Source organism: Haliotis rufescens, unplaced genomic scaffold, assembly GCF_023055435.1.
Source record: "Haliotis rufescens isolate VD_foot unplaced genomic scaffold, xgHalRufe1.0.p SCAF_2, whole genome shotgun sequence".
NCBI lineage: Eukaryota > Metazoa > Mollusca > Gastropoda > Lepetellida > Haliotidae > Haliotis > Haliotis rufescens.
In genome coordinates this window covers 25,520,070-25,545,802 of record NW_025963890.1, presented here as the reverse complement: position 1 = coordinate 25,545,802, position 25,733 = coordinate 25,520,070, and the positions used below count along the sequence as shown (strand labels likewise).

Here is a 25,733-nt window from a genome sequence, read left to right as displayed (position 1 = left end):
GATTCTCATCGCCTTTTGGCTATATGCGTCATCAATCATCCATAATCATTACATGTATTTTGTCAACAATTTCTTCTGTGGTGACAGTGGAAGGCCTTTCTGATCTTTGATCTTCTTCTCTGTTCCCCTCTTAAACTCTGCTGCTCACCTGTTAAGGAAGGAGCATCATCCCCTAAAGTTGACACCATGTGTGCATGGATGGCTGTTGGAGTTAGTTCTTTCAGTTGTAAATACTGGGCTGTGCAGTAGCCAATTTTGTCCATCTTAATCAACAGAGTACCTCGTGACATCCTGCATAGTTAGGACCTTTCAGCCACCCCTCGTATGTATAATATTTCGAAATGTCCTCAAAATTCATTTTCTGTTTCAGCTTACTGGCTCTCCACATGAAAACCTGGCACGGATGATATTCATGGAACTCAGTGAAGCTTGGGCCCAGTTTGAAGAAGAAGGAATGAAGTCATTATATTGACATGAGTGACGCTAGGAGATTATTAATTCAAGACACCTAGAAACTGTAGGGAGGGTGAAAATATCCACGCTAGTTTCATATAAATTAGTACCACCTAGTGTTGTCTCCCCTAGTTTCTACTGCTGCCACTAGTCCAGGAGTGAACACAAAGGCACATTGATATGGTGGATGTTGCAAAACAAGCAATGGGTGGTGCATAAGGCAGCAGTAGCAGGAGACTGACTGCCATCTAGATTGAGACTTGTGTAGAGATGTTACTGATATTTGTGTAGTAACTATGAGACAGTAATATAGATGAAGTGTACTGTTCTTCACTGGGGAACTGGACAACAGTCAAATTGTGCAATAATCAAATCATGAAGACAACAGAGATGCAGAGGCTGCTGCCAGTACAGATAAACATAGAAACTCACATAGTTCTGGGCTGTGATAAAGAGGTATTTAATTTATTGTTTAAGTGTGACAGAATTCATGCCTTCATATGTTATAGGATGTTTGGCTGTAATCAGTCAAGACATCACAACCTAACTAGCAAGACTCATATCCCATTGCAAGGTGTATTGTCATAGCCCCAGTTTGATTTTGCGTTTATTTTTGTAGTTGTAACATATCCAGGCATATCCATTAAGTTGTTCCATGAAACGTTGCTAGTTTCTTCTATAACTTACCAGACAGATTTTGTTTCATTTCTGCAACATTTGTCATCTGGATGCAGTACATACACTTGGACAGCATTGGTATCTGATCAGGCACACAGAGGTGGTCACCTGACAGTACCAAGTGTCTGATCAAGTGGTCTCCTGACAGTACCAAGTGTCTGATCAAGTTGTCTCCTGACAGTACCAAGTGTCTGATCAGGTGATCTCCTGACAGTACCAAGTGTCTGATCAGGTGGTCTCCTGACAGTACCAAGTGTCTGATCAGGTGGTCTCCTGACAGTACCAAGTGTCTGATCAGGCACGCAGTGGTGGTCTCCTGACAGTACCAAGTGTCTGATCAGGTGGTCTCCTGACAGTACCAAGTGTCTGATCAGGTGGTTTCCTGACAGTACCAAGTGTCTGATCAGGTGGTCTCCTGACAGTACCAAGTGTCTGATCAGGCACACAGTGGTGGTCTCCTGACAGTACCAAGTGTCTGATCAGGTCGTCTCCTGACAGTACCAAGTGTCTGATCAGGCACGCAGTGGTGGTCTCCTGACAGTACCAAGTGTCTGATCAGGCACGCAGTGGTGGTCTCCTGACAGTACCAAGTGTCTGATCAGGTGGTCTCCTGACATTACCAAGTGTCTGATCAGGCACGCAGTGGTGGTCTCCTGACAGTACCAAGTGTCTGATCAGGTGGTCTCCTGACAGTACCAAGTGTCTGATCAGGTGGTCTCCTGACAGTACCAAGTGTCTGATCAGGTGGTCTCCTGACAGTACCAAGTGTCTGATCAGGTGGTCTCCTGACAGTACCAAGTGTCTGATCAGGCACACAGGGGTGGTCTCCTGACAGTACCAAGTGTCTGATCAGGTGGTCTCCTGACATTACCAAGTGTCTGATCAGGCACGCAGTGGTGGTCTCCTGACAGTACCAAGTGTCTGATCAGGTGGTCTCCTGACAGTACCAAGTGTCTGATCAGGCACGCAGTGGTGGTCTCCTGACAGTACCAAGTGTCTGATCAGGTGGTCTCCTGACATTACCAAGTGTCTGATCAGGCACGCAGTGGTGGTCTCCTGACAGTACCAAGTGTCTGATCAGGTGGTCTCCTGACAGTACCAAGTGTCTGATCAGGTGGTCTCCTGACAGTACCAAGTGTCTGATCAGGTGGTCTCCTGACAGTACCAAGTGTCTGATCAGGTGGTCTCCTGACAGTACCAAGTGTCTGATCAGGTGGTCTCCTTACAGTACCAAGTGTCTGATCAGGTGATCTCCTGACAGTACCAAGTGTCTGATCAGGCATGCATTGGTGGTCTCCTGACAGTACCAAGTGTCTGATCAAGTGATCTCCTGACAGTACCAAGTGTCTGATCAGGTGATCTCCTGACAGTACCAAGTGTCTGATCAGGCACGCAGTGGTGGTCTCCTGACTGCAAAGTCAGCCACCAGATGTGCTCTTTAAATGTCCAACATGACCATCATCAAGGTCCCCGGGTTTCTAGGTTTACAGTGTGTTGTCAGAATGTACAGTTGCCATCGGGCATTGTTAGCATGTAGCTTTCCTCACTTGCCACATGTTGTTCTCACATTAAGCAGTGAAACGTGTCAGCTTGCATGATTAATGTTGTCAGAGCAGCTGTGACCCAGTTACATTAGAACAATCCTACTGTGGGACCAACTTGTTTGTATGTTGTTCCTGCCTCAACAACATTCCAAATCTGTGCTCGTACCAAATGTATTGTCAAGGTCACAGGTAGAATCCAAATACCTTGCGGGGAGATTTGATGTTTACTTTATTTCCATTGTTAGCATCACACAAGTATTCTTCCTAGAGTGTGCATTGTATTTGTGATACAACATTGTAACAGCATTTTTCCCTGCTAAATCATACAAACAGCGAGTATTTCAAACATATCGATTAGTTCATATAATGAAACTTAACTAAGTAGTGTTATTGAAGTAATTACCATATCTATCAAAATATCCATATTCCAGCCCTATTGCCATATCTCCAGTGGTTGACATAGCAATGTCGTGACAGCAGTTGGTTCATGGAGTTGTGTGGTAAGGAGATACTTGTTGGCTAGCGTACAGAGACCAGCTGTACATTCAGTGGCTGGTATTGGTCTTAATGGCAATGTGTTGGCACTTTGCACAGTGTAGGATACCTTTGAAATGGTGATGTCACTATATATGGAAATATATGGCTGTTAAATAAACACTAATGAGATAGGACCCCCAGAAAGTGCAAACCATGTCTCCCACCTTATGTTCATGTTCAGTGTGCCAGGGCAACTTGACACTTCTTGTCATGCTTTTGTGCAATTCTTCTCCACTATGATGCTAACTCTTGGAATGGTATCATCTTAACATGATTTTAAGTTGTTTTTATATGTATATAATGCATGTTTTATTTCTGTGTACGCCAAAAAGTGAAACCCTACGTGAACACTGTTAGCCTGTTGTACAATCTGACATTGTGAGTTCTCGGTCATGGAGTGTCGTCTTGTTCACACCAGAACCCAACTGCACTAGTCCATATCAATCAAATACATTCCTAACTGAAAACAGCAACTTTTCTTTCCATCCTGATTGTAGGCAGTGTGACCCTCTGTGACTGTCCAGCACAGATACTGGGGCTATTTCAGAAGAACCAGCTTCTCCATGTTACCTATGCATTGTTTTATCAAGCAGTATTTCTTGTGTACATAGACACCACTGACTGTATATAGAGCAGGTAAAACTGATGATCTAAGCATTTTTAGACTATATTGTATATGATTTCTTTCCCCATCCAGCTGTAACATTGCTCATTTATGATGTAAATTTATTTGAACATTCTGATGAGTTGAGACATGTGATAACCTTGTATTTGTCATTTACCTCGTCTCCTGCCTGTTTTACCAATATTTTCAGGAACATTATCATTCCCATGCTATGTACAAATCATGGTTTTCTGACTGTTACAGCACTATTATTGTTTATGACTGCGGTGCCATGGTCCACGGTTTCCTGAGGGTGGGCTTCGTCAGGGTTTTGTCAATCAATACCAACCATACTTTGATCTCGTTTCTATGAAATCATACTTGGTTGTGTTTGCTTACTGCACGAGCTGTTCCTCAGGTTGTCAGCAGTGCGGCAAGTTATGTCCATGTCGTACACGATATTCTGCCAGCTCTACCCCTGGTGGGGGGGGGGAAAGGGGTGTTAGTGTGCCAGCTGGGTCATGTTGGGAATACAGAGACATGATTAGGGTCACTTAAAGTTCACCACACCTGGTGCTTGATGGAAGTACAGTGGACTGTGTCCTATTATCTACAGAGATTCATTCTTAGGTATATTGCAGATTGTACTGGTATACGTTTTTTTTATGTAAAGAAAAATATTACTTAAAAATTTCAAACTTGACATTTTTTGGATTTGAAGAAAACAATGGCGGTCATATACTTTAACATTGACTAAGAAAAATAATTATTGTTCTAAAATGTGTCAATATATTTGGTTCAAAACAATCTCAATGAAAAAGGTTCAGTGGACTTGTTGTGGAGGGTGTCTCTGTATTCGTAATTGGCGGAGGTCGAAGTACATGGCAGTCAAGTCTCAGAAAGATTGGGTCTTCATTTGTCATGGCAACTGGATTGCTGTTGGGAGACCTGTAGATTTATTAACAGACTGTCCACTGTGATGTATATTCATTGTTAACAATTAGGAGACAGTTATGCAGCATGTGATGTTGTTGACTAGTGTTATGATCTTATGAGAACATTTTAGCCAAATTGTGTTGTATCATTAAGAAGTATAGGAGAATTTAAAATTGTTTTAAAACATAAAATAAGAGTATGCATAATGAGCACTATCATAGAAATAAATGATGTAACAGTTGACATGTGTTAATTTACTTGTTGGGACCGCCTCCGTGGTCTTGTGTCCACCCGGAGAGCAGAAGGTCCGGGGTTCGACCCCAGCCGCGTCATACCAAAAGACGTTAAAAGATCATACTTGTTGTTACCCTGTCTTGCGCTCGACATTAAGGGGTCAAGGACTGGTCAGCTCGGAGTCAGTATACTGTGTCTGAGTGGGGTATTCATGTTAAACTGTGGCATGGTATCTTAGTGGGCTGCAGACACACACATGTGCATGCACATCAATATATAAGTGCAATAATCTTGGACGCGTTGTTAAACCCCATTTCACCCTAAGCATCACAGTAATGTAACTGAAACACTGTTCAACCGAACTCCTCAAATTTCAATAAAGCCTACGAACGACTCAGAATGAAGAACTTTTGTATGAATATTAGCTTTTGCTGTGAGGTGTAAGTCCTATCAGCTGGAAACAGTCAAGGGTTGTTATTGTGATTTGAAACATCTGATAAGTTTCAAGTATTTTTCCCAATTCATGGAAGAACATAGCCGTAAATAGCAGATGCTGAACATCTACGATGACCCCCCAAACATAGCCTTAAATGAAACACACTGAACATTTCACTCGACAATGACCCTCAAACATAGCCTTGAATAAAACATACTGAACATCTATGAAGACCCCAATTAGCCTTGAATGACACATACTGAACATCTCTCTATGATGACTACGGAAAACAGCTTTGAATGACAAGTACTTAACATCTACAATGACCCCCAAACACAGCTTTGAATGACCCATACCAAACATCTATGATGACCCCCAAACACAGCTTTGAATGACACCTACCGAACATCTATGATGACCCCCAAACACAGCTTTGAATGACACATACCAAACATCTATGATGACCCCGAAACACAGCTTTGAATGACACATACCAAATATCTATGATGACCCCCAAACACAGCTTTGCATACCAAACATCTATGATGACCCCCAAACACAGCTTTGCATACCAAACATCTATGATGACCCCCAAACACAGCTTTGCATACCAAACATCTATGATGACCCCCAAACACAGCTTTGCATACCAAACATCTATGATGACCCCCAAACACAGCTTTGAATGACACATACCGAACATCTATGAACCCCAAACACAGCTTTGAATGAGACATACCAAACATCTATGATAACCCCCAAACACAGCTTTGAATGACACATACCAAACATCAATGATGATGGCCCCCAAACATAGCTTTGAATGACACATACTGAACATCTCACTCTATAATGACCCCCAAACATAACCTTGAATGACACATACTGAACATCTCAGTCTATGACCCCCAAACATAGCCTTGAATGACATGAAGAACATCTAGGAAGACCCCCAAACATAGCCTTGTTTGACACATACTGAACATCTCACTCTATTACCCCTAAAAATAGCTTTGAATGACACATACTGAACATCTACAATGACCCCCAAACATAGCCTTGAATGACACATACTGAACATCTACAATGACCCCCAAACATAGCCTTGAATGACACAAACTGAACATTTCACTCTACAATGACCCCCAAACATAGCTTTGAATGACACATACTGAACATCTACAATGACCCCCAAACATAGCCTTGAATGACACATACTGAACATCTCACTCTACAATGACCCCCAAACATAGCTTTAAATGACACATACTGAACATCCCACTCTATGACCCCTAAACATAGCCTTGAATGACACATCCTGAACATCCCACTCTATGACCCCCAAACATAGCCTTGAATGACATGCAGAACATCTAGGAAGACTCCCAAATATACCTTTGAATGACACATACTGAACATCTACAATGACCCCCAAACATAGCCTTGAATGACACATACTGAACATCTCACTCTACAATGACCCCCAAACATAACCTTGAATGACACATACTGAACACCTCAGTCTATGACCCCCAAACATAGCCTTGAATGACATGAAGAACATCTAGGAAGACCCCCAAACATAGCCTTGAATGACACATACTGAACATCTACAATGACCCCCAAACATAGCCTTGAATGACACAAACTGAACATTACACTCTACAATGACCCCCAAACATAGCCTTGAATGACACATACTGAACATCTACAATGACCCCCAAACATAGCCTTGAATGACACATACTGAACATCTCACTCTACAATGACCCTCAAACACAGCCTTGAATGACACAAACTGAACATCTACAATGACCCCCAAACATAGCCTTGAATGACACATACTGAACATCTCACTCTACAATGACCCCCAAACATAACCTTGAATGACACATACTGAACATCTCACTCTACAATGACCCCCAAACATAACATTGAATGACACATACTGAACATCTCACTCTACAATGACCCCCAAACATAACCTTGAATGACACATACTGAACATCTCACTCTACAATGACCCCCAAACATAGCTTTGAATGACACATACTGAACATCCCACTCTATGACCCCTAAACATAGCCTTGAATGACACATCCTGAACATCCCACTCTATGACCCCCAAACATAGCCTTGAATGACATGCAGAACATCTAGGAAGACTCCCAAATATACCTTTGAATGACACATACTGAACATCTACAATGACCCCCAAACATAGCCTTGAATGACACAAACTGAACATCTCACTCTACAATGACCCTCAAACACAGCCTTGAATGACACAAACTGAACATCTACATGTCCCCCAAACATAACCTTGAATGACACATACTGAACATCTCACTCTACAATGACCCCCAAACATAGCCTTGAATGACACATACTGAACATCTCACTCTACAATGACCCCCAAACATAACATTGAATGACACATACTGAACATCTCACTCTACAATGACCCCCAAACATAACCTTGAATGACACATACTGCACATCTCAGTCTATGACCCCCAAACATAGCCTTGAATGACATGAAGAACATCTAGGAAGACCCCCAAACATAGCCTTGAATGACACATACTGAACATCTACAATGACCCCCAAACATAGCCTTGAATGACACAAACTGAACATTTCACTCTACAATGACCCCCAAACATAGCCTTGAATGACACATACTGAACATCTCACTCTACAATGACCCTCAAACACAGCCTTGAATGACACAAACTGAACATCTACAATGACCCCCAAACATAGCCTTGAATGACACATACTGAACATCTCACTCTACAATGACCCCCAAACATAACCTTGAATGACACATACTGAACATCTCACTCTACAATGACCCCCAAACATAACCTTGAATGACACATACTGAACATCTCACTCTACATGACCCCCAAAGATAACCTTGAATGACACATACTGAACATCTCACTCTACAATGACCCCCAAACATAACCTTGAATGACACATACTGAACATCTCACTCTACAATGACCCCCAAACACAGCCTTGAATGACACATACTGAACATCTACAATGACCCCCAAACATAACATTGAATGACACATACTGAACATCAGGAAGACAAGTAAAAGAAGGATGTATCAATATATAAGAACAAGTCAATGTCGATAGTATGTGCAACTTTAATAAATACATATACATCTTCAAAGGGCAAATTTTCTTGATCATTATTCCTGGTATGAGTGGTGTCAGTAAACAGTTGGTGTTTGCCAGGGGGCTGCTGTTATGAGTGTCGGTGAACAGTCAGTGTTTGCTGGTATGAGTGTCGGTGAACAGTCAGTGTTTGCTGGTATGAGTGTCGGTGAACAGTCAGTGTTTGCTGGTATGAGTGTCGGTGAACAGTCGGTGTTTGCCAGGGGGCTGCTGGTATGAGTGTCGGTGAACAGTCGGTGTTGGCTGGTATGAGTGTCGGTGAAAAGTCAGTGTTGCTGGTATGAGTGTCGGTGAACAGTCAGTGTTTGCTGGTATGAGTGTCGGTGAACAGTCAGTGTTTGCTGGTATGAGTGTCGGTGAACAGTCAGTGTTTGCTGGTATGAGTGTCAGTGAACAGTCGGTGTTTGCTGGTATGAGTGTAGGTGAACAGTCGGTGTTTGCCAGGGGGCTGCTGGTATGAGTGTCGGTGAACAGTCGGTGTTGGCTGGTATGAGTGTCGGTGAAAAGTCAGTGTTGCTGGTATGAGTGTCGGTGAACAGTCAGTGTTTGCTGGTATGAGTGTCAGTGAACAGTCAGTGTTTGCTGGTATGAGTGTCAGTGAACAGTCTGTGTTTGCTGGTATGAGTGTCAGTGAACAGTCAGTGTTTGCTGGTATGAGTGTCGGTGAACAGTCGGTGTTTGCTGGTATGAGTGTCGGAGAACAGTCAGTGTTTGCTGGTATGAGTGTCGGTAAACAGTTGGTGTTTGCTGGTATGAATGTAGGTGAACAGTCGGTGTTTGCCAGGGGGCTGCTGGTATGAGTGTCGGTGAACAGTCAGTGTTTGCTGGTATGAATGTAGGTGAACAGTCGGTGTTTGCCAGGGGGCTGCTGGTATGAGTGTCGGTGAACAGTCAGTGTTTGCTGGTATGAATGTAGGTGAACAGTCGGTGTTTGCCAGGGGGCTGCTGGTATGAGTGTCAGTGAACAGTTGGTGTTTGCTGGTATGAATGTAGGTGAACAGTCGGTGTTTGCCAGGGGGCTGCTGGTATGAGTGTCGGTGAACAGTCAGTGTTTGCTGGTATGAGTGTCGGTGTTTGCTGGTATGAGTGTCGGTGAACAGTCAGTGTTTGCTATTATGAGTGTCGGTGTTTACTGGTATGAGTGTCGGTGAACAGTCAGTGTTTGCCAGGGGGCTGCTGGTATGAGCGTCGGTGAACAGTCAGTGTTTGCTGGTATGAGTGTCGGTGTTAGCTGGTATGAGTGTCGGTGAACAGTTGGTGTTTGCCAGGGGGCTGCTGGTATGACTGTCAGTGAACGGTCTGTGCCTGCAGCCGCTCTTTGATGCTCTCAAATGTCTCCCTCAGTTGGCCAGGTCTGCTGAAGAAGTATGTGAATAGGTCCCTCTCTTTGGCTTGGAGTAGATTGCTTTTCAACAGCTGTCAAAAACAAAACAATTAGCGTTTCTGTTACTTCAAGTATAGATCTTTTATCAATAAAACAAGAAGAATAGCTATCAGCTATAATAGAGAATGTTTTTATATGTGTTATTTATGTCACTTATAAATTGCCTATACCACTTATTTATTGTTTACCAAACTAAACTTACTTTTGTACCTGGAGAAAGGTTCAGCTGATTTATGTTGAACCTTCCTGCCAACGAGGTGTCCTAGCCATTATACAACAGTATGTATCACATGCGATTCTTTAAATGGTCATCAAAATTACACTTTTCATAATTTTTGGAACTACTAAATAATATTCACTGCTTTTCTATTTGGAGGATTTGGGAGCACTACAGTATATTTTGAGCAGAAATGGGAAATGGTAAAAAATAGATTTTTTCAATATAGCTGCCATGGTGGCCATATTCAACATCAGACTTCAATCTCTTGAACAAATTCAGATGTTGTCATTGGTTGGAATAAGCATGTGAAGTTTCAAAATTATCGGTCAAGTGGTTTCTGAAGAGATGATGTTTAACCCTCTTGGTGCCACGGGACCATATATGGTCCCTCACTTTTCACACCCGCATAGTGCCAGGGGACCATATATGGTCCCGAGAAAATGCCCTTTTTAAACTGTGAATTTTGATATCAAACACTGAGTGCGCAAAGTCAAAACTATAACCATCATCACCCCAATCATCTTAGCTTTAACATCGTGTAACTCATACTTTATACAATGCTACGGTTTGCGAAATATGGCGAGATTGGTAAAGTGTTTACCGCGCTTCTCGATCTTTTTCTGCCATTGCGAATGAAGGCAATTTTTTATCATGCACCCATGTCACATACACGTAACTATTATTATATCAGACAGCCAATTAGAAAAAAAAATCTGATCGGACTGGTCAGAAAGGTTTACTAGTCCCCACTGTGCAGTTATTGACGTAAGAGTACAAACGTTTAGTCGGCCACGGAAGTTTTTTGTTTAAGTATTGCATATGTTTATCGACTGTGTGTCATGGCGATTTAGCACGGTGGTACATACCAACCGACAGTGCAGATTGTCTTTTTGTTTATGATGCTGATTTACAGAAAATATACAAATCAAAGATATGGAAAGATAGCTATAATCGTTAATATTAAGTTGGTATAGTGTATATTTATGGGCAGGAGGTTCATGATCAAAACCTAAACATTTAATGGCCAAGCACGAAGTGATCGACAGGGCACATTCGCATCATATCTGTGCCGCAATTTCTTGTTTACCGGTTGTCCTACATACTCGCCCGTTTAGACAAGTAACTGCTACTTTTTTATATGAAATGACAAAGAGTCATGTATGATTGCTCAAACTATCTGACCGTGTGAGTGACTTGCCCTAACTATTTCACATTTTGTCGCAAATGGAGATTTCAAAAGTGTGACCACGACATCTAACGTGAGTCGACGCCATATTGTAAACAAATTGTGTCAAGGTCGGTTCCACATGTGGTAGCTCGGCCCACCTTTCTGTCGATGGTACACGCGATACAAACATAATGCAACTACTGAAAACATCAACATAACTTCTACAATGATGACATCAATACCTTTTTGTATTTGGATTAACCGCTTATGGATACGCTGTGCTGTTAAGTTCGATTTCGATTTGTTTTTCCTTTCATTGAAACTGTGATAATGGCGTTGTGATTGGTTTGCTGAAATAGTATATTCCATGAGTCTAATGTACATGTTACATGTTGTGATTGTAGAAGATAATTGATAACCAATTGTGTTGGCATTTATATCATCAAATACACATTACTAATCTCTTCAGAAAATGGAATATATCATAGCTCGTTATCAAACATTCTGCCATGGATATTAGATAAAAAATTAATATTAGATTTACAAATTATTTATGTACACTGTACTCTCGATTAACGTATGGTAATATATTGCAAGTCTTCAACTCTTATTTGATATGTCATCTGAAATGTCAGCAATGAGTACAATTAATTTTATTTCGTTACAATCTGCAATTTTATTCAAATAGGCTAATAGACGGTCGGCGATTTCCCGCCGCAGTGAATTTGTCGTCTGGACAGGTGCGCGTGATTTGACCTCGCGTGTTGTGACGTGGATGACGTCACATGAAACAGCTGATCTAATGTTGTGGTAGTATAATGGATACACGTGGATTCATTTTCCAAATAACAATATTCTCTTTGACTGAACTAGAAAGCATATCTAGTACATCACGATTGGAAAATGTCTACGGCGATCGACGAGTGAATGAGACCGCTTATCATTTGACTAACAGTGTTAGAATATTTGGCGCAGTTTTCTAATTTTGGTATGTTGACATGTGCTTTTCATATCTGTTTGAAGGCTTGATATTCCAAAAAAATAATATGCATTTAGTTGAGTACAGTGAGAAAGCTGTCAAAATGGATCCAATATTAAACCACCTAGATTTTTAATATTTTAGCTTCATCTATTTGAATCTCGAATGGTTCAATTTATAACATAAACAGTAAAAGTAATTAGAATTTCTCACAATATATAGATAATCAATTTCTGAAAGACAAAAAGTTTTTAGTGTAAATGTGACTAATAGTTAATAGTTATATTTATGTCTTTTTCCACTCTGCATTATCTAAATTACCAAATACTTCGACCAGTGACATAGTAGTAATTAGATTCTACCTGGGACTTTGTTTTGTATCCTAGGTATGAAATAGATTTTCTTTTTAAATAAATATTTGTCTAAGAGCAAAATCAATACATTCTTGTGGTTTTTATCACCATTTTAATTTGTATATCTTCCCTCCAAGCTGTTGTTTAGCTAGGCCAAAATTAAGAAAAAAAGGAAAGACATAATAAACCATTTTTATTAAAGATTTTGCTGGTTAAATTTTCGAAGTTCAATACCAAGAATATATTTTTCCTTTTATGCCAAATAATTCCATTACTTTCATTGGCCTACGATCATGATCTATTTCAAACTTTTCCTTTAGTAGAATGGGATGGAATGGGAAACTAGTGGAAATAAACTATCACGTATGTCCTTAAATGTACATGTATATACCTAGCTAGGTGTAAATTTAATACACTTCTAAAGTTGTATTTATAAATCAAATGAATAAATGAAAGAAAAAGTGGTATTTCATGGACTGGCCATTGAGCAAAGGTCAAAGTTAGGTAGCTAAGTGCGAAATACGACCTGATACGAGGATGTATGTTTTCTGGTCGTCATAGTGAAACAATGACATACGGCGCCCGAGTTGCGAGTGATCGAAAATAGGTTTGTTGAATAGATTTGCTGCCCATGAAAACGTTTCAACAATTTTGATTGAATCTACATGTACTTACTTTTGGGTGGTATTACGTTAGTATAATCTTGTTAATTATTAAGAAATAATAATGATGCCCGATATTGAGCGATGTCAATTTGAGTATTGTTAGGGCTGTTTAGCGATCTTTCACATTTTGTCCTTTGAAAATGTACGATGTCAATTACCCCGAAGTTGTTTTTATCACTAATAAAAGAGAACGGTCATTGAAACATACATGGACGTAACCAGGATTTTAATCATAAATGACTTAATGACCATAGGTATTCTAACAAAGCTGCCATTCTGGTTTCTAAAAAGGAAGTTTCTCAATAGTTTTACTAATAGTTTTCAAAAAAGCTTTTTCCAAAATTTAACTGGCAAGAACAAAACTGAATCTCAGCGTGTCGGTACACGTCATACAATTGTTTTATATTCTTTGACCTTGTGGTGTCTATCAAGGAGATTTTTAAAGCTATTTCATACCTTGATTTTTACCTGTTTTTATTAAAAACTAAGTACAATCAATACTAGTATCTAATATATTTGGAAATGTTAGTATAAATTTAATATTTATATACTTATCCTATCTCACCCTTTGCATGTCTTCTTCTCCGATGCTATGTGGAAACATGCTTGAACCATGTTTCCAGCTTCTAAAAGAAAAGCATTCACCTGAATACAAGCCAGCATCTCCATGGTTACGACCAACAACTGGGTCAATTAGTGCTCCTGTGCACAGTAAGCTTGCCTGAGATGACCACGTGTATACCTCTGCCAAATCATTCTCTTTCACTGAGCTATCAGGCTAGAGGAATTACGATTGAAGGATGGTCGTGTGGGCATATTGTCTGTGAGATAGGGTAAGTATATAAATATACAATTTAAAGGGGCACTAATCTCTAATGCCTTGCTGTCTGACACTGGCTGCTGGGGCTCACAAGCTGCTCGAGTCGATTTGCTCGCTAATGCAACTGAGCGTGACAAGAGACAGCGTAAATAAACTTGGAGGCAATATCTGTTTTACGCATATTTGAACACTGATTGGTTAACCGTGATCTATAAAGATTTCGACAAAGGGTGCATGTTAATTAATTTCTTCAGCCTAAATAAACAGACAAAAAGAACGGCGGAAGCTCATCAGATGTTGTCATTTGGAAATACCCCTGATGGTTATAGTTTAATAATAATAAAAAAGTATCCATGTAGTGAAAATTTTTTTCCGATTTCGGATTGCTTCGATAATATGATTACTAGTCCCTTGTAGTTATCCACGTTTTCTGGTATAACCCTACACTTATGTATTTGTCGTCATTCACTTAATGAATTTATTACAGGTATAGTTAGTGGTAGCACCACTCAGATGACCTGACAAAGGTTCCCATTTGGCATTTATTGTGTCTGGGGTAATTATTCAATCTAAATCCAGGTACTGTGTGTTATGTAATATGCACGTGGCAGCCAAGCAAAAGATGAATGATCCTTTGATTTACTTTTTTGTAAATCAACAGATTATTCCTAGTCATCAAAGGATTAACAGATAATACGTTGATTGATTAATCACTGTTATCTTGCACAGTGGATATGTCATAAGTAACTGTTTACATGTGTAGGTTTACTAAAGCAAAGGGAATACACTCATATCATGGCATGAAGTGCTGATGTAAAAACAACATACTTTGTTAACCAATAATACCTTGATTGCTCATTGTTATCTAACTCAATGGATTTTTTTTAAAGAACCATGGACATTATGAAAATAGTTGTCACGTGGGCTTTTTCAGCTGACCTTTAAGACTTGACACCTATGTTAAATAAATGAAACAAACTAAGTGATCAGTTGAGAAACAAACACGGGTTATAATATCCCGAAACAATATTTTAAATTATTTGATTGTTACAGAGACAAGTGACATCAAATAAGTTTCTTTGTACAGCTGCAGACGTGTGGGATATTGTTCCTTTATGTGGATATTCACGGATACATTCCTCGAACAAGGAAGCTGCCTAAACTTATACATATAAATTTGGTAGGTTGTAATTATGATATTTGAATTTTGTTTTCCTTCATTTGCTGTAGCATTGAACAGATTCATTCTTGTTCCGCTACGTCTTGGCTGGGAAATTTTCACAAGTCTTTTCCTTTGTACATTCAATTTGTAAAATGTGAATCTCTCGGGCAATTTATAAAATGTCTTAATATTTCTACATATTTTGAATGAAAAATTTGTCCATTTCTTTAACAGATTGACTTAAAATGATTAAGACGATCAAATGGGCTTAAAAACAGCACAATAGATTATTATGTATGATTAAAAGCCAAACAATATAGAAATGCACTTTACATCTTAACATTAATATGTTTGGAATTCGTTGTTATAATAATACAGATGGACATATTTTTCAGTCAATTTATAGAATAACTGAATATTTAGGCTTTAATAAATTTCCTAAGTGAAAATTTTGCACATTTTGACTGTAAAAATATATACACGATAAAATAAGCAATGCTCAGGTGAAATATTTACTATGTGTTGCACGTTAAAAAAGTGTAAACGAAAATCGCACAATTACCAAGCAAGTGACATATCAAAACTTTGTCACCATTACTGATGCCACCCACAAAGATACCTACCTACATTTCCTCATTATTTCCAAAACTGTATTTCATTTTGTTGATCAATGTGACCATACGCTCTTATACTATCAATAAAAGTGACAAATGTGCTTACGAATGGCAAACACAGGTTGCAAACTAGTCTAGATTTCTGCTATATGATCCAGGTACTCACGGGAAAAACAGTAACAAAGGCAACAACCAGTCCCGGGGAATTGCTTTAGATCAGTGCGCCTTTAACAATTTGGAAAATTTAGCATAAACATATCCTATCTCACACTTTGCATGCCGGATGTTGTCTGTCTTTTTTGCCCTTGGTGTAGGCTTTGTTAATTCAGAGAAAAAAAACAGACAGAGAACTTCTCTAAGTTGTCAAAACATGTCAACACAAAGTGGCGATAAGAAAGAGAATGAGTTGGCAGAGGTACACAAGGGGTCAGCTCGAGTAAGGTTAGGGTGCACGGGCCCAGTTGTTGGTCATAACTATGGAGAAGCTGGGGTGTGTTCAGGAGAAAGTTTTCGTTTTAGATGCTGGAGTTCAAGCATGTTTCCACATAGCATCGGAGAAGAAGACATGCAAAGGGTGAGATACGATAAGTATATAAATATACAATTTATACTAAAATTTCCAAATATATTAGATATTGATAATACTTAGTTTTTAATAAAAACAGGAAAAAATCAAAGTATGAAATATCTTTAAAAACCTTCTTGATAGACACTATCAGGTCAAAGAATCTTGTCTTCATGTTTCCAAATAGGATCGAAGAAGAAGATACAAAGTGTGAGATAGGATAAGTTTAAAAATATTATATTTATACACTTATCCTGCATTACATATAAAGCAATTTGTTGCTGTTGAACCGAAAAGTTATCCCAATGGAGATCTCTCACCTAGAGAGAACACTTCCATAAACAAATCGGCCAACAAGCTTACCACCAGAACAAATAAGAAATTGTATGCCTGTGAAATAATACACATAAGGCGAGACTGCCACTCCCCAGTGTTAACAGCAACAGTGTCCTAGCTTTGGGGGATAACAAGAGACAGGGCCTGGTGGTACACTATCAACGATGTCTTCGCTTGGCGATAGCTGTGCAACCATCAATGGCCCAAAACTGTCAACGCTCTCTTCATCCTCTCCTGACAGGTCTTGCAGACAGACTGCGTCAGATTTCCCAAAACATGCCTCAATAATCGAGGCGACAGCAGTTGCCATGAAGTGCCATCGTGGATGCTCGTGATCTAAAGTCATGGGGATTGTTTGCTTGAGGAGGAGGTTGATTCGCTGCTGAATATGCCTGTAGCGTAGCACAGTCGGATGTTGACAGTACTAGTGTTCATAGAAAATTCTGGTGAGCAGCATACTGAAGTTGGAATAAATAGGCACTTCCTCGTATGTACTCAACTGGATATTTCCGCCTTGTCTTCAGATCCCACTGAACAAGGCTCGAATTCCGGAGTTACATTTTGGTGGAGATAAAATGGATTTTATAAAAAGAATTACCCCACCAAAAAGTAACTGAGGTTTCACAGAATTGAAGCTATTTAATAGTGCAGTTTCCAGTTAAACTATCAATAGCTCATCATACTACCTTGATACAAACTCATTTTCCTATTCCCTGTATTGATGCTCATGGATCATCTGATCATCTGAGGATCATCATTACTTTGAACTATTTTCTTTACCTTCTTCTTGGTATCATGATCCTTGATGACATCAATAATGGATGCCTCCAGCTTGACCAGCATTGTGTCTAGATTGGTCAGTGTCTCCTGCAGCAATGGTGGAGTCACTGTTGGCTCTCCACTGGTTGTGCTGGATCCATGGTACAGCTGGTCCACACAGACTCGCATCTCCCCTTCCCTGAAGAACACACACATAACAATGACAGACCTGCATCGCCCCCTCCTTGTCACACATAGCAATGACAGACCTGCATCTCCCTGCCACACAGACACATAGAAATGACAGGACTGCATCTCCCCCTCCTTGTCAAATATAGCAATGACAGACGTGCGTCTCCCTGCCACAGATACATAGCAATGACAGACCTGCATCTCTTTAGCACACAGACACATAGCACTGACAGACGTGCATCTCCCTGCCACACAGACACATAGCAATGACAGACCTGCGTCGCCCCCTCCTTGTCACACATAGCAGTGGCAGACCTGCATCTCCCTGCCACACAGACACATAGCAATGACAGACCTGCTTCTCCCTGCCACACAGACACATAGCAATGACAGACCTGCATCTCTTAAGCACATAGACACATAGCAATGACAGACCTGCATCTCCCTGACACACACACACATAGCAATGACAGACCTACATCTCCCTGCCAGACAGACACATAGCAATGACAGACCTGCATCTCCCTGCCACACAGACACATAGCAATGACAGACCTGCATCTCCCTGCCACACAGACACATAGCAATGACAGACCTACATCTCCCTGCCACACAGACACATAGCAATGACAGACCTGCATCTCCCTGCCACACAGACACATAGCAATGACAGACCTGCATCTCCCTGCCACACAGACACATAGCAATGACAGACCTGCATCTCCCTGCCACACAGACACATAGCAATGACAGACCTGCATCTCCCTGCCACACAGACACATAGCAATGACAGAACTGCATCTCCCTGCCACACAGACACATAGCAATGACAGACCTGCATCTCCCTGCCACACAGACACATAGCAATGACAGACCTACATCTCCCTGCCACACAGACACATAGCAATGACAGACCTGCATCTCCCTGCCACACAGACACATAGCAATGACAGACCTGCATCTCCCTGCCACACAGACACATAGCAATGACAGACCTGCATCTCCCTGCCACACAGACACATAGCAATGACAGACCTGCATCTCTTTAGCACACAGACACATAGCAATGACAGACCTCCATCTCCCTGCCACACAGACACATAGCAATGACAGACCTGCATCTCCCTGCCACACAGACACATAGCAATGACAGACCTGCATCTCCCTGCCCAACAGACACATAGCAATGACAGACCTGCATCTCCCTGCCACACAGACACATAGCAATGACAGACCTGCATCTCCCTGCCACCAAGACACATAGCAATGACAGACCTGCACCTCTTTAGCACACAGACACATAGCAATGACAGACCTGCATCTCTTAAGCACACAGACACATAGCAATGACAGACCTGCATCTCCCTGCCACACAGACACATAGCAACGACAGACCTGCATCTCCCTGACACACACACACATAGCAATGACAGACCTGCATCTCCCTGACACACACACACACACACATAGCAATGACAGACCTGCATCTCCCTGCCACACAGACACATAGAAATGACAGACCTGCATCTCTTTAGCACACAGACACATAGCAATGACAGACCTACATCTCCCTGCCACACAGACACATAGCAATGCTAGACCTGCATCTCTTTAGCACACAGACACATAGCAATGACAGACCTGCATCTCCCTGCCACAGACACATAGCAATGACAGACCTGCATCTCCCTGCCACAGACACATAGCAATGACAGACCTGCATCTCCCTGACACAGACACATAGCAATGACAGACCTACATCTCCCTGCCACACAGACACATAGCAATGACAGACCTGCATCTCCCTGACACACAGACACATAGCAATGACAGACCTGCATCTCTTTAGCACACAGACACATAGCAATGACAGACCTGCATCTCCCTGCCACAGACACATAGCAATGACAGACCTGCATCTCCCTGCCACAGACACACATAGCAATGACAGACCTGCATCTCCCTGACACACACACACACACACATAGCAATGACAGACCTGCATCTCCCTGCCACACAGACACATAGCAATGACAGATCTGCATCTCTTTAGCACACAGACACATAGCAATGACAGACCTACATCTCCCTGCCACACAGACACATAGCAATGCTAGACCTGCATCTCTTTAGCACACAGACACATAGCAATGACAGACCTGCATCTCCCTGCCACAGACACATAGCAATGACAGACCTGCATCTCCCTGCCACAGACACATAGCAATGACAGACCTGCATCTCCCTGACACAGACACATAGCAATGACAGACCTACATCTCCCTGCCACACAGACACATAGCAATGACAGACCTGCATCTCCCTGCCACACAGACACATAGCAATGACAGACCTGCATCTCTTTAGCACACAGACACATAGCAATGACAGACCTGCATCTCTTTAGCACACAGACACATAGCAATGACAGACCTACATCTCCCTGCCACACAGACACATAGCAATGACAGACCTGCATCTCCCTGCCACACAGACACATAGCAATGACAGACCTGCATCTCCCTGACATATATAGCAATGACAGACCTGCATCTCTTTTGCACACAGACACATAGCAATGACAGACCTGCATCTCCCTGACATATATAGCAATGGCAGACCTGCATCTCTTTAGCACACAGACACATAGCAATGACAGACCTACATCTCCCTGCCACACAGACACATAGCAATGACAGACCTGCATCTCTTTTGCACACAGACACATAGCAATGACAGACCTGCATTTCTTTAGCACACAGACACATAGCAATAGCAGACCTGCATCTCCCTGCCACAGACACATAGCAATGACAGACCTGTATCTCTTTAGCACACAGGCACATAGCAATGACAGACCTGCATCTCCCTGACATATATAGCAATGGCAGACCTGCATCCTTTAGCACACAGACATATAGCAACGACAGAGCTGCTTCTCCCAGCCACACAGACACAGGGGGCACGGGTGGCCCAGTCGTCTAAGGCGCCGCGATTTGCTGTGCAGAGATGCATCCCTTGGGCATGCCAGAAACCTATGATTTTGGGTTTGAATCCCGGTTCCCCCCGGATTATGTTTCTAGGTTTGTCAGCACCATACCCATGCTCATGGGTTTCACCGAAGCAGTAAACGTCTGAGACCTGCATCACTTCGGGCTTTCCTCACATATTAAGCCGACATGCTGCTATATGACTGGAATACTGTTAAAAGTGGTGTTAAAACCAACTCACTCACTCACACAGACACAAAGCAACGGCAGACCTGCATCTCCCTGACACACACACACATAGCAATGACAGACCTGCATCTCCCTGACACACACACACACACATAGCAATGACAGACCTGCATCTCCCTGACACACAGACACATAGCAATGACAGACCTGCATCTCCCTGCCACACAGACATATAGCAATGACAGACCAGCATCTCCCTGCCACACAGACACATAGCAATGACAGACCTGCATCTCTTTAGCACACAGACACATAGCAATGACAGACCTGCATCTCCCTGCCAGACAGACACATAGCAATGACAGACCTGCATCTCCCTGCCACACAGACACATAACAATGACAGACCTGCATCGCCCCCTCCTTGTCACACATAGCAGTGGCAGACCTGCATCTCCCTGCCACACAGACACATAGCAATGACAGACCTGCTTCTCCCTGCCACACAGACACATAGCAATGACAGACCTGCATCTCTTAAGCACACAGACACATAGCAATGACAGACCTGCATCTCCCTGACACACACACACATAGCAATGACAGACCTACATCTCCCTGCCAGACACATAGCAATGACAGACCTGCATCTCCCTGCCACACAGACACATAGCAATGACAGACCTGCATCTCCCTGCCACACAGACACATAGCAATGACAGACCTACATCTCCCTGCCACACAGACACATAGCAATGACAGACCTGCATCTCCCTGCCACACAGACACATAGCAATGACAGACCTGCATCTCCCTGCCACACAGACACATAGCAATGACAGACCTGCATCTCCATGCCACACAGACACATAGCAATGACAGACCTGCATCTCCCTGCCACACAGACACATAGCAATGACAGAACTGCATCTCCCTGCCACACAGACACATAGCAATGACAGACCTGCATCTCCCTGCCACACAGACACATAGCAATGACAGACCTACATCTCCCTGCCACACAGACACATAGCAATGACAGACCTGCATCTCCCTGCCACACAGACACATAGCAATGACAGACCTGCATCTCCCTGCCACGCAGACACATAGCAATGACAGACCTGCATCTCCCTGCCACACAGACACATAGCAATGACAGACCTGCATCTCTTTAGCACACAGACACATAGCAATGACAGACCTCCATCTCCCTGCCACACAGACACATAGCAATGACAGACCTGCATCTCCCTGCCACACAGACACATAGCAATGACAGACCTGCATCTCCCTGCCCAACAGACACATAGCAATGACAGACCTGCATCTCCCTGCCACACAGACACATAGCAATGACAGACCTGCATCTCCCTGCCACCAAGACACATAGCAATGACAGACCTGCACCTCTTTAGCACACAGACACATAGCAATGACAGACCTGCATCTCTTAAGCACACAGACACATAGCAATGACAGACCTGCATCTCCCTGCCACACAGACACATAGCAATGACAGACCTGCATCTCCCTGACACACACACACACATAGCAATGACAGACCTGCATCTCCCTGACACACACACATAGCAATGACAGACCTGCATCTCCCTGCCACACAGACACATAGCAATGACAGACCTGCATCTCTTTAGCACACAGACACATAGCAATGACAGACCTACATCTCCCTGCCACACAGACACATAGCAATGCTAGACCTGCATCTCTTTAGCACACAGACACATAGCAATGACAGACCTGCATCTCCCTGCCACAGACACATAGCAATGACAGACCTGCATCTCCCTGCCACAGACACATAGCAATGACAGACCTGCATCTCCCTGCCACACAGACACATAGCAATGACAGACCTACATCTCCCTGCCACACAGACACATAGCAATGACAGACCTGCATCTCCCTGCCACACAGACACATAGCAATGACAGACCTGCATCTCTTTAGCACACAGACACATAGCAATGACAGACCTGCATCTCCCTGCCACAGACACATAGCAATGACAGACCTGCATCTCCCTGCCACAGACACACATAGCAATGACAGACCTGCATCTCCCTGACACACACACACACACACATAGCAATGACAGACCTGCATCTCCCTGCCACACAGACACATAGCAATGACAGATCTGCATCTCTTTAGCACACAGACACATAGCAATGACAGACCTACATCTCCCTGCCACACAGACACATAGCAATGCTAGACCTGCATCTCTTTAGCACACAGACACATAGCAATGACAGACCTGCATCTCCCTGCCACAGACACATAGCAATGACAGACCTGCATCTCCCTGCCACAGACACATAGCAATGACAGACCTGCATCTCCCTGACACAGACACATAGCAATGACAGACCTACATCTCCCTGCCACACAGACATATAGCAATGACAGACCTGCATCTCCCTGACACACAGACACATAGCAATGACAGACCTGCATCTCTTTAGCACACAGACACATAGCAATGACAGACCTGCATCTCTTTAGCACACAGACACATAGCAATGACAGACCTACATCTCCCTGCCACACAGACACATAGCAATGACAGACCTGCATCTCCCTGCCACACAGACACATAGCAATGACAGACCTGCATCTCCCTGACATATATAGCAATGACAGACCTGCATCTCTTTTGCACACAGACACATAGCAATGACAGACCTGCATCTCCCTGACATATATAGCAATGGCAGACCTGCATCTCTTTAGCACACAGACACATAGCAATGACAGACCTACATCTCCCTGCCACACAGACACATAGCAATGACAGACCTGCATCTCTTTTGCACACAGACACATAGCAATGACAGACCTGCATTTCTTTAGCACACAGACACATAGCAATAGCAGACCTGCATCTCCCTGCCACAGACACATAGCAATGACAGACCTGTATCTCTTTAGCACACAGGCACATAGCAATGACAGACCTGCATCTCCCTGACATATATAGCAATGGCAGACCTGCATCCTTTAGCACACAGACATATAGCAACGACAGAGCTGCTTCTCCCAGCCACACAGACACAGGGGGCACGGGTGGCCCAGTCGTCTAAGGCGCCGCGATTTGCTGTGCAGAGATGCATCCCTTGGGCATGCCAGAAACCTATGATTTTGGGTTTGAATCCCGGTTCCCCCCGGATTATGTTTCTAGGTTTGTCAGCACCATACCCATGCTCATGGGTTTCACCGAAGCAGTAAACGTCTGAGACCTGCATCACTTCGGGCTTTCCTCACATATTAAGCCGACATGCTGCTATATGACTGGAATACTGTTAAAAGTGGTGTTAAAACCAACTCACTCACTCACACAGACACAAAGCAACGACAGACCTGCATCTCCCTGACACACACACACATAGCAATGACAGACCTGCATCTCCCTGACACACACACAGACACATAGCAATGACAGACCTGCATCTCCCTGCCACACAGACACATAGCAATGACAGACCTGCATCTCTTTAGCACACAGACACATAGCAATGACAGACCTACATCTCCCTGCCACACAGACACATAGCAATGCTAGACCTGCATCTCTTTAGCACACAGACACATAGCAATGACAGACCTGCATCTCCCTGCCACACAGACACATAGCAATGACAGACCTGCATCTCCCTGCCACAGACACATAGCAATGACAGACCTGCATCTCCCTGACACAGACACATAGCAATGACAGACCTGCATCTCCCTGCCACACAGACATATAGCAATGACAGACCAGCATCTCCCTGCCACACAGACACATAGCAATGACAGACCTGCATCTCTTTAGCACACAGACACATAGCAATGACAGACCTGCATCTCCCTGCCACACAGACACATAGCAATGACAGACCTGCATCTCCCTGCCAGACACATAGCAATGACAGACCTGCATCTCCCTGCCACACAGACACATAGCAATGACAGACCTGCATCTCTTTAGCACACAGACACATAGCAATGACAGACCTACATCTCCCTGCCACACAGACACATAGCAATGACAGACCTGCATCTCCCTGACGCACAGACACATAGCAATGACAGACCTGCATCTCTTTAGCACACAGACACATAGCAATGACAGACCTGAATCTCCCTGCCACACAGACACATAGCAATGACAGACCTGCATCTCCCTGACATATATAGCAATGACAGACCTGCATCTCTTTTGCACACAGACACATAGCAATGACAGACCTGCATCTCCCTGACATATATAGCAATGGCAGACCTGCATCTCTTTAGCACACAGACACATAGCAATGACAGACCTACATCTCCCTGCCACACAGACACATAGCAATGACAGACCTGTCTCTCTTTTGCACACAGACACATAGCAATGACAGACCAGCATTTCTTTAGCACACAGACACATAGCAATAGCAGACCTGCATCTCCCTGCCACAGACACATAGCAATGACAGACCTGTATCTCTTTAGCACACAGGCACATAGCAATGACAGACCTGCATCTCCCTGACATATATAGCAATGGCAGACCTGCATCCTTTAGCACACAGACATATAGCAACGACAGAGCTGCTTCTCCCAGCCACACAGACACAGGGGGCACGGGTGGCCCAGTCGTCTAAGGCGCCGCGATTTGCTGTGCAGAGATGCATCCCTTGGGCATGCCAGAAACCTATGATTTTGGGTTT

At 42.9% G+C, this 25,733-nt stretch overlaps 2 protein-coding genes across 28 annotated transcripts in view; one reads left to right on the top strand and one right to left on the bottom strand.

Moving 5' to 3' along the window:
• The window catches only part of LOC124118785 (cyclin-G-associated kinase-like), a 79,020-nt gene extending 74,027 nt beyond the window's left edge, over window positions 1–4,993 (top strand). For 3 of the 23 annotated variants that reach the window (XM_048399787.1, XM_048399790.1, XM_048399789.1), the window contains one exon: window positions 371–4,993. In XM_048399787.1, coding sequence (XP_048255744.1) covers window positions 371–472 — 102 coding nt within the window. In that variant the 3' untranslated portion in view covers window positions 473–4,993. The remainder of the gene's footprint in view (window positions 1–370) is intronic. The other 20 variants (XR_007222194.1, XR_007222190.1, XR_007222186.1 and 17 more) reach the window with 20 other exon arrangements.
• Window positions 4,994–8,570: 3,577 nt separating this feature from the next.
• LOC124118782 (HAUS augmin-like complex subunit 3) overlaps window positions 8,571–25,733 on the bottom strand; it is a 78,541-nt gene continuing 61,378 nt past the window's right edge. For all 5 annotated transcript variants that reach the window (XM_048399782.1, XM_048399781.1, XM_048399786.1 and 2 more), the window contains 2 exons: window positions 17,664–17,841; window positions 8,571–10,033 (listed from right to left, as the gene is read on the bottom strand). In XM_048399782.1, coding sequence (XP_048255739.1) covers window positions 9,905–10,033; window positions 17,664–17,841 — 307 coding nt within the window. In that variant the 3' untranslated portion in view covers window positions 8,571–9,904. The remainder of the gene's footprint in view (window positions 10,034–17,663; window positions 17,842–25,733) is intronic.